The sequence below is a fragment of the Apteryx mantelli genome, chromosome 1 (assembly GCF_036417845.1).
Source record: "Apteryx mantelli isolate bAptMan1 chromosome 1, bAptMan1.hap1, whole genome shotgun sequence".
NCBI lineage: Eukaryota > Metazoa > Chordata > Aves > Apterygiformes > Apterygidae > Apteryx > Apteryx mantelli.
In genome coordinates this window covers 185,623,094-185,635,535 of record NC_089978.1, presented here as the reverse complement: position 1 = coordinate 185,635,535, position 12,442 = coordinate 185,623,094, and the positions used below count along the sequence as shown (strand labels likewise).

The 12,442-nt window shown below is 38.8% G+C and overlaps 1 protein-coding gene across 5 annotated transcripts in view; it reads left to right on the top strand.

Moving 5' to 3' along the window:
* The window catches only part of MON2 (MON2 homolog, regulator of endosome-to-Golgi trafficking), an 83,790-nt gene that overhangs the window by 32,833 nt on the left and 38,515 nt on the right, over positions 1 to 12,442 (top strand). For all 5 annotated transcript variants that reach the window (XM_067314209.1, XM_067314199.1, XM_067314192.1 and 2 more), the window contains 8 exons: positions 1,679 to 1,911; positions 4,481 to 4,562; positions 5,345 to 5,526; positions 6,927 to 7,039; positions 10,336 to 10,440; positions 10,789 to 10,869; positions 10,957 to 11,030; positions 11,109 to 11,199. In XM_067314209.1, the coding sequence (XP_067170310.1) occupies positions 1,679 to 1,911; positions 4,481 to 4,562; positions 5,345 to 5,526; positions 6,927 to 7,039; positions 10,336 to 10,440; positions 10,789 to 10,869; positions 10,957 to 11,030; positions 11,109 to 11,199 (961 nt within the window). The remainder of the gene's footprint in view (positions 1 to 1,678; positions 1,912 to 4,480; positions 4,563 to 5,344; positions 5,527 to 6,926; positions 7,040 to 10,335; positions 10,441 to 10,788; positions 10,870 to 10,956; positions 11,031 to 11,108; positions 11,200 to 12,442) is intronic.

Below are 12,442 nucleotides of genomic sequence, written 5' to 3'. Positions count from 1 at the left end.
TTAATCTCTGTATAAAGGCTTGTAAGTCATGATGAATGTTTTTCCAACTATTCTGCATTCTGTGAGGCTGCTAATGGAAAAGTATAGGCTTGTACTAAAGGAAACAGTGTAGCCTGTTGATTAGTGTCTGTTAGTTTCATTATTGGCCAGGTGTTTGTAGACACCCATGGCCAATTTTAGGCAATCTGGTTTTCTGCATAACCTGAAAGGCTGCCTCAATTTGTCTGAGCTACATGCAACAAGATTTGGAATAAGTAGAGAGGGTTTAAGCAAAAGTAGAAGGTTTGCATGCATCAAATAGTTTGGCTGGTTCTAGGGTTTCACAGCGGTTTTTCTCTCTCTGCCACATTCTCCGAAGTAGCCAGATGATAGCCAGCTACAGTGTAGAAGTCCTGTGGTAGCGTAGTACTGCGCTGAGGCTCAAGTGTACCTTTCAAATCAGTACCTATTTGAATGCCAAACTGAGTTGACACAGCTGTGTTTTTCATGACTACACCTTTTTCTTTTATGGAGTCATTGTGCCTCACTTAATTGGGACACCAAAGCCAGAGTAACAATTACCTTACATTTTTTGTCCTTACTGTTCCTCCATAGAATGAGCATTAGTCTCCACTTCCCCCACCACTTTGTGTCTGCCTTGTCCCACTCTAGATCTGATAGTAGAAACAAAAGTTGAACTACCTGTACTTCATAAGTCTTCAGATATCTAAGGCTACTTTCTATAGGAAAGTAGAAAGTAGAAATAATATCTGAAGTGTTATTTGTTTGGGAGAAAGAAAGAAAAGCCTTTGGGCAGAAAGGACTGGTGATAAGGTGGTATAAAAGTGTCTTTAACTTGTAGCTGGAGTGCCTGGCCCTAAGAGTGGTTTGTAGACCAAATCATGAAAAATGGTTTTTGATTGTTGGAGTGGTAGGTAGTTTCTGTAGGACTGACTCTCCTTGGGCAGACACTGGTGCTGTAGCAACTACAGTCTGTTTCCTGCAGGATTTGTAACTCGGCAGTTCTTTATGTGCTTTTAAGGTAAAAAAAATGAAGAAAAGTGGCAATGAGACAACAGCTCTAGAATAGTGATGTTTTAATTGCAGGGCATTTGGCAGTGAATAATGTCAGCCGTTCCTCTTTGTACAAATAACTTTCACTGTTTACATATGCATTTAACATAGTTGATGGGAGGTGATGAATATTTGGTCATATATTATCTTCCAGTGGCAGGGTTTTCCAGTTTTATGGACTCAGTGATAATGATCACGGAACATGTGACTTGTTCTCAATTTGTTATAACAATATTCACACTGTCACACCGCCTTATTTCCTCTTTGTACATTCTTCTGAAAAGGTTCTTTTGCAGTAGCTTTAAGCAGAATGAGAATACGAGTAGCAGAATTCATTCAGTGACACTTCCTTATATGTGTTAATGTCTTAATATTTATTTGCAGATCCACATACTATACTTGGAGTTTCTACCCTTTTATTTATTTTATTTAGTGACTTATTTACTATTTTAATTAGTAACTTAATTTGTGAAGTAGTTTATTTTCTGGAGTTTCTGTAACTCTCCAAGGATGATATTTGGGGCCTTTTTGTAGTTATCGGGTGTTTGGAAACTTGTTTTTTCTTATTGTTTTTTGTCACAGTTGTACTGTTACACATTTACTTGTAATGCTTTCCATTTTTTAGTTTGGAAATGCTGGACAAAGTAGAGCCACCTACAATTCCTGAAGGCTATGCCATGTCAGTGGCATTTCACTGTTTACTGGATCTTGTCCGGGGTATCACTACCATGATTGAAGGAGAGTTGGGAGAAGCTGAAACAGTCAGTCAGATCACAACAGAGGCAGCCTCATCATCAGCACAGTCTTCAGAGAAGCAAGATTTGCAGTCTGTATCTGACCAATCAGACAAAGACCTAGGTATTTGAAAATGCAAATAACACAAATTACAACACAAGAAATGAAATCTTATTAGTACAATTGTATGTTTAATATATGTACATTCTTTTTATTATTAAATTTTTTATGGAGACATTCTAGCATCTACATCATTAAGATTACTTTGACTTTTATGAGAAGGAAGGTTAAAATAATTCATGCTTTGTTGTTTAAATTTATTGTTTTGAAATATTATGTAAAAGCTTTCAATGAAATAGTAATTTTTAGTGATTTTTATCATTTCTAATTATGTTTGAACAAATATTTGGAAATAGTTTTTAAAGTTTCTGAAATAACTTCTAATTTTGGGAGGGTTTTTTTGTTTGTTTGTTTGTTTTAACAGAACAGCAGTAGGTTATAAAAAGATACTTGACTTTTATGTACTGTTTCTGTCATATAGCACTTTAGCCATAGTCTCCTTATGGTGTTTTAATACTGATTTACGTGTATGTGTGGGATTGGGACAGCAGAGGGAGTGATAATAGGTGTTGTGTTCTCCAGGACTACTATTCTGCCTTCTTGTGTTCTTAACTCTGCTTAACACTGAGATCCAGGAAGGTCACAACAGAGATCCTGACTGAAAGAAATGTGGCAGTTACAAGCACATTACAGAACTCTGTTTCTAGTGACAAGATGAGAAGACACATGTTTTAGTGGAGAGATGTTAAATAAGGATCCAGGGAAGAACTTACCTTCTTTAGAAGCAGAAATAACAGGGGCTTGTATTTGTGCAGCATATGAGGAGTCAGTATATGCACATGCAGAAAGGCTTGGCTCCCTGGAGCGATTTTACATGGTGTACCAGGAAGGCGGGATTGTGGCGGTGAGGTTGGTGCCAAGGCATCAGCGCTGCAGAGAGCAGGGAAGTGGGTTCGTCCTGGCCGCGGGCTCTGGCCGCCTCAGCCGTGGAGCTCTCCATGGTGCTGAGGCAAACGGGCTCTGCGCAGCGGCGCGGCAGGGCAGAGGGAGGCAGGAGCGTGGGAATGATAAGGGCAAATTATAGGTCTGTGAGACCTACAATTTTCTCCTGTTAGGTCAGAGAAATGAAAAAATGTTCCAGGAACCTGGAGAATTATAAATGCCAGGGGAGAGATGTCTTTCCATCACTGCAAAATTTCAGTGTGTGTTTCTTGCCTACCCCATGTCCCTAATTTATGCACTTCTGCATGCTTGTTTTTATAGACAAAGTCTTAAAATCGTTGTATATGCCTTTGTAGGGTCTTTTGTGTAATTTAGTGTAAGCACTGTGTGCAGTACAATTAATTCTATGTGGTAAGCACAAAGGAGTTTATTAGATTTGGTGATCACAGAATCACAGAATGGTTGAGGTTGGAAGAGACCTTTGGAGATCACCTAGCCCAACCCCCCTGCTCAAGCAGGGTCACCTAGAGCACATTGCACAGGATCGTGTCCAGGCGGGTTTTGAATATCTCCGGAGAAGGAGACTCCGCAACCTCTCTGGGCAACCTGTTCCAGTGCTCTGTCACCCTCACAGGAAAGAAGTTTTTTCCTCATGTTCAGATGGAACTTCCTGTGTTTCAGTTTGTGCCTGTTGCCTCGCGTCCTGTTGCTGGGCACCACTGAAAGGACTCTGGTCCCATCCTCTTGACACCCTCCCTTTAGATACTTGTATGCATTGATAAGATTCCCCCTCAGACCTCTCTTCTCCAGGCTAAACAGGCCCAGCTCTCTCAGCCTTTCCTCATAAGAGAGATGCTCCAGTCCCCTAATCATAGCCCTCCGCTGGACTCTCTGCAGTAGTGCCGTGTCTCTCTTGTATTGGGGAGCCCAGAACTGGACGCAGTACTCCAGATGTGGCCTCACCAGGGCTGAGTAGAGGGGGAGGATCACCTCCCTCGACCTGCTGGCAACACTCTTCCTGCTGCACCCCAGGATACCATTGGCCTTCTTGGCCACAAGGGCACATTGCTGCCTCATGCTTAACTTGGTGTCCACCGGCACTCCCAGGTCCTTCTCCTCAGAGCTGCTTTCCAGCAGGTCAACCCCCAACCTGTACTGGTGCATGGGGTTATTCCTCCCTAGGTGCAGGACCGTGCACTTGTCTTTGTTGAACTTCATGAGGTTCCTCTCTGCCCACCTCTCCAGCCTGTCCAAGTCTCTCTGAATGGCAGCACAGCCCTCCGGTGTATCAGCCACTCCTCCCAGTTTTGTATCATCAGCAAACTTGCTGAGGGTGCACTCTGTCCCTTCATCCAGGTCACTGATGAATAAGTTGATAAGTGATGCTGGGAATGTATTGAGAAATGTAAATGAAAAGTACCTTTAATGTGTAGTTTCCATATTAGGAGTTGCATTGATGACTTTTTTTACTTCAGCCATGTTATTTTAAATGTGGATGTTTAAATGGTACTGGTGTGTGTGTGTGTGTGTGTGTATACATTTATATGTATATGCACACACACATATATATGTTTTTTAAATACACTTTACAAGATCCAGCAGTGAGCATTGTGCATTGGTGCCAATATTTTATTTAATAACTTTCAGTTATATTTTTCTGCTACAAACATGTATATACATTTCTTTCAAGTTAGCAGACCTGTCTGGGAAGAAATGGTGAATGCATGTTGGTGTGGTCTTCTTGCTGCATTATCCCTCCTACTTGATGCAAGGTATTTCATCTTTTGTATCTCTTGTTCTTTCATAGATGGTGTTCCCAGTTATATCTTGAACTGAGTTTTGAAACTGCTCAAATTGACAGAGAGAGTATGACAGAGAGCTCTTCATAGTACATAAGCAGACAATACCAGAGAAGTTTGTGTGTTAGTGATGGGTAGATTGAGTGAGGATCTGTTAGGAGTAAACTACGTGCAAGTCCCTGAAAGTGTGGCATAAAACTCTAATGTACATAGAGCAGTTGTACATATTTGTAATGCACATGGAGCTCTTAATACATAGAGAGCAGTTAATTACATTTTCAAAGTCTTATGTTTAAACGATTTCATTTTTTAAATTCTTTTTTATTTTGACTGAATGTTTTGTCGCATTAAAATGATTCCTCTCAAGTCTTGATTACTGTTGATAAAGTGGCTAAATAATTTTTCAGTACTTGTTAGCACTATACAGTCTTTCCATTGAAGTGGAATAGCTGTTTAGTAGGTAAAAACTTTGGCAACTTAACTGCCCTTTTCTAGGAGTCTTTAGTTATCAACCCCCTTTTTCTGAAGTCAGTGTTAAATATCTCCTTGTAGTCTGCTTTGTGCTAAGTCATTCAGAACTAAAGACCAATTTTATAGGAAATGATTCTAAATAATTTTGTTGATTGGTTATGCTTGCTCTTCAGCATTTATTGTGTTGCCAGTTTTAAAGTGTAAGTTCTCATTGCTTTCACATTCGGTTAGCTGCTTTTTCTGTGTGTAGATTAATTCCTACTAAATGATATATGCTCTTTCAGCACTGATGAAGCTGCCACTGAAAATATTTTAAAAGCAGAGTTGACCATGGCTGCACTTTGTGGAAGATTAGGTCTTGTCACGTCAAGAGATGCCTTTATCACTGCCATTTGCAAAGGATCCTTGCCTCCTCACTATGCCCTTACTGTATTAAACAGCACAACTGCAGCTCTGTCCAGCAAATGTATGTATAAACATTTCCTTTATTATATGTTCAAATATGTTTAGTTTTGTTACATGTATTGTCCATGTTAAAATAACTCTAACCCCAACTTTTTTCTCAAGATGTGGTTGAAAACATAAATAAGAGTAGTGTTCTTTGGCATGAAGTATTTGGTTATATTAATTTAGTCAGAATCCTCAGGCAGGATTTAGACTGCCTGCCTTTCAGATCTTAGTCTTAGTCTTGCAGCATCCTAAGCCTGCTAGGTACTGTTCTACTCAAGCTAAAACTTACTTCCTTGAATGTTTAACATATATCTAAAGTTCCTATTGTAAGAAGATCTACTATCCTAAAGCTTTGTATGATGTGTAGTTAAGACACTCAAACTCTTGGATAGTCCCTGGGCAAAAATCACAGATACTCCAAAGTTGGATAGAACTTCCTTCATTTGTGGTGTACTTCAGTCTTTTCTATAGTTGTCTAGTGACTGTAGTACTTACTGAGTAAATGGCAGGTCTTAAGTTCTTGGCTCCCTTCAGCTTACAAAGAATAAATTGATGCTTCCCACATCCTGAGAGTGCTACAAGCACCAAGTTATGGGATATGCTAGATGGTGGTGTACTCTGTTTCTGATTTTGAAATTGAATTATTATATAGCTAGAAATGGAATTACCTGGAGAATATGCACATGGGTCTAACAGTAGACCTCTAACATAAAATGAAAATACCCTTGTTTGGGAACAAGGACCAGAACCTCTTCTTCAGCCCACCAGCTGAGTATATTATTAGATCGTGAGTCCGTGAAACAGTGCTAACAGTGAGGTTCTGTTGTCTGCTAAAGTGCAGTACTTTTGCAAGTTGCAAATGTAGTTTAGAAACATAAAATAAATTATGTCTGGATATTTTTATAATATGCTTTTTAGATTTTCTGAGGGGAGAGAAGCAGTGAGCTTCACCTTTTTATATTTAGGTTGGTATGTTACTCTTCTTTCTACAGCTGAGTTACAAAAAGGATCCCTTATAGACCCGTATTGGAAAAACATCACAACATAGCAGATATAACACCTTTATTTTCAGACTGCACAAGTACAACAGTAGCACAGAGTGATTTTATACACATAACTGAGTTGAGGCATATACTCAACCTGTATGTGCTTGCACAAATATTTCGGACGTAATATATATTAACAAGTTGCAAGCCATACCTTGTAGTTAATGAGGGACAAATTAATACTGGTTCCTTTAACCCTGTAAAACAATACTATAATAATCTAAATATATTTGAAGATCTCAATGTAGTGAGCTACCTTAAAGCTAGTACTGTGATAAAATTCACAGAAATTTGTTTATCAGAATGTGGTGGTTGTTACTACAGTGAGTACTGGCTTTTAAGTTTGGAATTTTTTTTTATTTTCCTCTAGCGTATTCTATTCAGGGACAGAATGTTCAAATGATCAGTCCCTCAAGCGAGTCTCATCAGCAAGTTGTAGCAGTAGGTCAGCCCTTAGCTCTTCAGCCACAGGGAACAGTGATGGTAAGTAAAACTTGTAAATGTTCTCTGTCTTGCTTAACAGATTCTTTCTGCATCTCACTGTGTCTCAAAAGAGACAACAGATAATCTTTGTTTGTAAGAATGCTGTTTATCTGAAATACTTTCTTAGGCTCTTAATTTAGACAGCAAAGCTCTGTAATTGTAAAGAAGGTTTGCTCCAGGCTTTTATCTGAATTTTAGTTCAGCTCCTGCCTATTTTGTTTGAAAGCCCTTGGATCTCAGCTCTGTTATGTGTCTGCGTGCAAAGATTAGCTTGTAAGTTTTGTTGTGAGACAGGCTCTGACTTTGTAGAGAAGATGCGGTTAAAGCCGGAGTACTTGAACTTGTGTTTTTGATCTTCCAGTTCCCCTGTGAGTTTTCACAGTTCTATATACTATGGTTGTCTTGCTTATGACCCACTCTTCGGTCAGGAGCTTCTATTGCTTTCGGTTTTACCTGGTTTGACCTTTACATGTAGCCTGTTCTCTGCTTAGTTCAATGAAATAGCGTCACAACATGTCTCAGTCTATCTCCTAGTTAGAAAAGCACACTGGGTTTCTGATTAATCTCTACTGTGATTTACATCACAGAGTGTGATTAGAGGAGAATTATTCAAATCATCATTGGTATTTTAAGACATATATTTTAAGAAATGGTCAGAGCTAAATATTAAAAGGGAAAATAATAAAACTCTGAAGTCCTCTTGCTGCAAAACAAAGCATAGCAATTTCAGAATTCATGATTTCTGTGTCGTCCTGTCTCTGCTGCAGAGAACTTGGTTGTGTGGCCTTATATAATAAAAGGAACCAAAATGAATCATGTTCATGGGCTGAAGAAATTTTTTGGTAGGACAGTCTCATTTTTGAAGTGCAGAAAAAGGATCTGGATGATGCAGGAAAAAAAAACGGTGTCCAGATAGCAAACTTCAGAGTCAGTCTTGAAACACACAAGTAGCTGGATGACATAAAATGCAAGAGGCTATTTTCTAATTCCAGACAGGAAGTCAGTGACCTATTTTCTACTATGTTGTGTTTGCCAGGCATATTTTAGCATACACTGTTGTTTTTTTTAATTAGAAGAATCCATTTGAATGGGATTTACATGGATGGATTATTATTCCAGAGGATCCAAATGGTAAAACTTAGTGGCAAGTTCAGTGAAAAGCTCCCTTAGAAATAGCAGTGTTTGACCTCTCAGTATTCACAGCCTTGAGATAGTAATAAAGAAGGCAAGTAATCATTTTCATTGTATGGAAGCATCTCTATTCTTGTTAATATTTACTTGATTTTTTTTTTTTTCTTCCCTTCCTGGAGGATGATGATTGGCTTCCCCTGTATTGGAAAAAAGTTCTCAGTCTAGTTGGTGAGATTCAAAGAATCATGGAATCACAGAACAGTTGAGGTTGGAAGGAATCTTTGGAGATCATCTAGTTCAACACCCTTGCTCAAGCAGGGTTGCCTAGAGCAGGCTGCCCAGGACCATGTCTGGACAGCTTTTGAATATCTGCAAGGATGGAGACTCCACAACCTCTCTGGGCAACCTGTTCCAGTGCTCTGTCACCCTTACAACAGTAAAGAAGTTCTTCCTTAGATTCAGATGGAACTTCTGTGTTTCAGTTTGTACTCTTGTCCTGCCACTGGGCACCACTGAAAAGAGTGTGGCTCCATACTCTTTACACCCTCCCTTCAGATATTTATATGCATTGATAAGATCCCCACTCAGTCTTCTCTTCTCCATGGTAAATAGTCCCGGCTCTCTCAGCCTTTTATCATATGAGAGATGCTCAGTGGTGCACCCACTAGTTATTGACCTCCAATTAGACTTTGGGCCACTGATCACAACCCTCTGAGCTCTGCTGTTCATGCAGTTTTCCATCCACCGTACTGTCAGCTCATCTAGCCCATACTTTGTCAGCTTGTCTATGAGGATGTTATGAGAGATAGTGTGGAAAGTGCTACTGAAGTCAAGGTAGAGAACATCCACTGCTCTCCCCTCGTCTATCCAGCCAGTCATTCCATCACAGAAGGGTATCAGGTTGGTTGAGTATGATTTCCCCTTTTTGAATCCATGCTGACTACTCCTGATCGCCTTCTTGTCCTTCATGTGCCTGGAAACGGTATCCAGGATGAGCTGCTCCATCACCTTTCCAGGGATGGAGGTGAGGCTGACTGGCCTGTAGTTCCCTGGGTCCTCCTTCTTGCCCTTTTTGAAGACTGGAGTGACATTTGCTTTCTTCCAGTCCTCAGGCCTCTCCTGATCATCACGACCTTTCAAAGATGATTGAGAGTGGCCTAGCAATGACAGCAGCCAGCTCCCTCAGTACTCGTGGGTGTATCCCATCAGCGCCCATGTACTTGTGTATATCCAATTTGCTTAAGTGATCCCTAACCTGATCCTCTTCCACCAAGAGAAAGTCTTCAGATTGTTATACTGTACATACTGTCACCAGTGTTTGCCACACAGTTTACAAGTCCTTTACTTTGTTGGATGTACTCTTCATTAACACATTAAGATATGACAAAACAAAGGAGAAATGTTTTTCTTTTAATGGAACAGGAACACATAGAGTGCTCGTTAAATATGTTGACCTAAAAATAACCTTTGCACAAATGTTTGAGGCACACCCAGTTACGCCATGATTTTTTCCACCAGGAAACAATTCCTAAAGCAAACCAAGTTTGTCAGGTGCGAGAAGCTCTGGGATTTGGTTTGAAAATTCTTCAAAATTTAGGGGAAAGCTTCTGCTGGGAGTGTTCTGAAGTGGCATAAGCTGAGTGTTGGTCTGCAGTCTCAGAGCTCAGAGGTGGTCTCATCCAAAATGGCTGTGTATGCATGTGAAGCAGCGTTCTCCAACCCTTTGTAGGGCAGCCTTGGCCATTAGGGTATTACTGATGTTTTCTTTTTACACTCATAATTGAGACTTAATGTTGTCACCATTTATTGACATCCATATACTCCTTTTGTATCCTGATCCAGTGCTTAAAGTCTGTAATAATAGTCAGGGCCGTATGACCCAGATAACCATTTCATTCAAAGTGTGTTAGACACCTGTATGAAAACATCTGTAATTTCTGTAACGCTGAAAATAATGTGACTTTTTGGGAGGAGAGAAGGCACTGATCAAACTGTATTCAACGCCAGCAAGATAAGACTGAGGGATGAATTACTTATGTAAAACAGATACATTGCACCAGTGCTAATTTTAAATGTAATCTTTAAGCTATTTAGTAAAAAAATTTTAAAAAAATTGCAAGTTTCCTAGAAACATTATTATTGTAGAACAATATTATTTTTTTTAGCTGACTTCAAAAAATATCCAGTGTATGAGGACATTACTCAGCTTAGCCCACTGCCATGGAGCTGTTCTTGGTACATCGTGGCAACTTGTCCTGGCTACTCTTCAGGTATGGCATAGGAAATAAGTGTATGGTTTCTGATGCCTTGTTTTTTTGGTTATAATTTGTCTTTGAGTGTTTATGTGAGCAATAGAAAAAGCTTTGATTCTGCTCATGGTGTACTTTGAGTTGCCTTGAATAAGTACTGTAGCATTTCATTTGAATTCTGTTTGGCTGGCTGGCTGCCCACTAACTCGGGTAGTGTTAGTTTCCTTTCTGTCTGAAGAGATTTCTCTGCTGAAACACTAATACCCGAGATCTAAATATTTCTGTGTAAATAAATATAAAATAATGTGTTTAAATATTTCTACCACTTTATAGAAATCTATGTTGAAAAATCATCCTTTTGTATTTCAGCATCTTGTGTGGATTCTGGGATTGAAGCCAGGTGTTGGGGGTGCCTTAAAGCCTGGAAGAGCTGTAGAAGGGCCCAGTACAGTAAGCATGATTGTTCATTCTGTAGCTTAATGATGATGCAGTGTTTGCTGTTGCAATCTATAAGATAAATTTCTGTTTCTTTTTTAGGTTCTGACTACAGCAGTTATGACTGATCTGCCAGTTATATCCAACATACTTTCGAGGCTTTTTGAAAGCTCACAGTAAGAGACCTCATCTTATAATTAAAATAATGTGTGTGTATCAAACTTGGCAGTGCTTTGATAGCTGTTATTTTTCAGGTATCTTGATGATGTGTCCTTACATCACTTAATAAATGCCCTTTGCTCCTTGTCTCTGGAAGCCATGGATATGGCCTACGGAAACAATAAGGTAGAAAAAAGAGTCCTTTATTTTCCTTTTCGATGTTTTTGTGAGACAGGCAGAAGATTTGTCTGCTTGTTTTTTAAGCTAACTGCTTCTAATATTAAGCCAGTAATACATTTGATACTCTAGACTATAAAATAAGTTAAGAACCAGAAAATATCTTGATTAAAATGGTTCGTATGGTTACTAAATCCTCTGAGCATTTTCACTGTGTTCCTGTTACGTTTTTTGTTAACTAAGGAATGTCATGGGTTTCCATTAATCAGATTACGGTAGATAAAATTTTAAAAAGCCCTTTTAAATTCAGAGGTTAGGTATTTTGAATGGCACAGTACATTCTGTGAGGTGCTCATTTTTACTTCCTTTTTTTTTAATAATACACTTCAAGAATAAACATGACAATTTTGATATTAAAAAAAAGCCTGATAGTTCTTATTTACCTGGGAAAATGATAGAATTTCTGGCAGCCGAGAAAACAACTTTTGGCCCAGAATTGTTAAAGACCCTGTGATTGAAGAGGATTGAACATATCTTCTCTTAGGCATAATCTAATTCCAGAGGAGGGTTTCTGAAAGCCCTGTTGCTTGATCTTTTACACTAGAGATAATAGTGACAGAAAATAAGTAAATAGAAGTTTGATTTAAACTCTTCTGTGTTTAGAATATCTGACAGTTATAGCATCAGTTCAATTCTTTAAGGCAGAGAGAGGAAAATAAACTAAAATAAGTAGTTGGTGTTTAAAATCGGTTGAAAAAGAGAATAAAAAATCAGCATAAACGGGAACAGTGAAGAGCAGAATAATTCCAGTGCAACAGTAACTTTGAATATATGTTGTTTTTTTATTATTGTTTTTCTTTTTAGAAGTCTATTGTAAATATTTGCATATGTATTTGATAAATGGAAATTTACATATTCCTGCAGAGCATTTGTGAAGCTGAGGGAAGATAAAGCAGAAGGGGATCCTTAAATGAAATAATCTATAATGTTTGTTTATATATAATTTCTGACTTTAAAAGTCATGATGGAAAACAAGTCTATTTTGCTAGTAAAATATGTTATGTAGTCCTGCCTCATACCAGTTTTATAAAAATGAGAGTTTTGAAAGGAATATTAGGACTCTGGCTCCATGTTCAAACTAGGAGAAAACTACGTGAAAAATTATGAAAAGAATATTCTTCGTGGTATTCTGTTGCTACCCCCTTGTGGCTTCTCTTGAAGTACTGCAGCTGCTATGGAAGCTTCCAGTCCT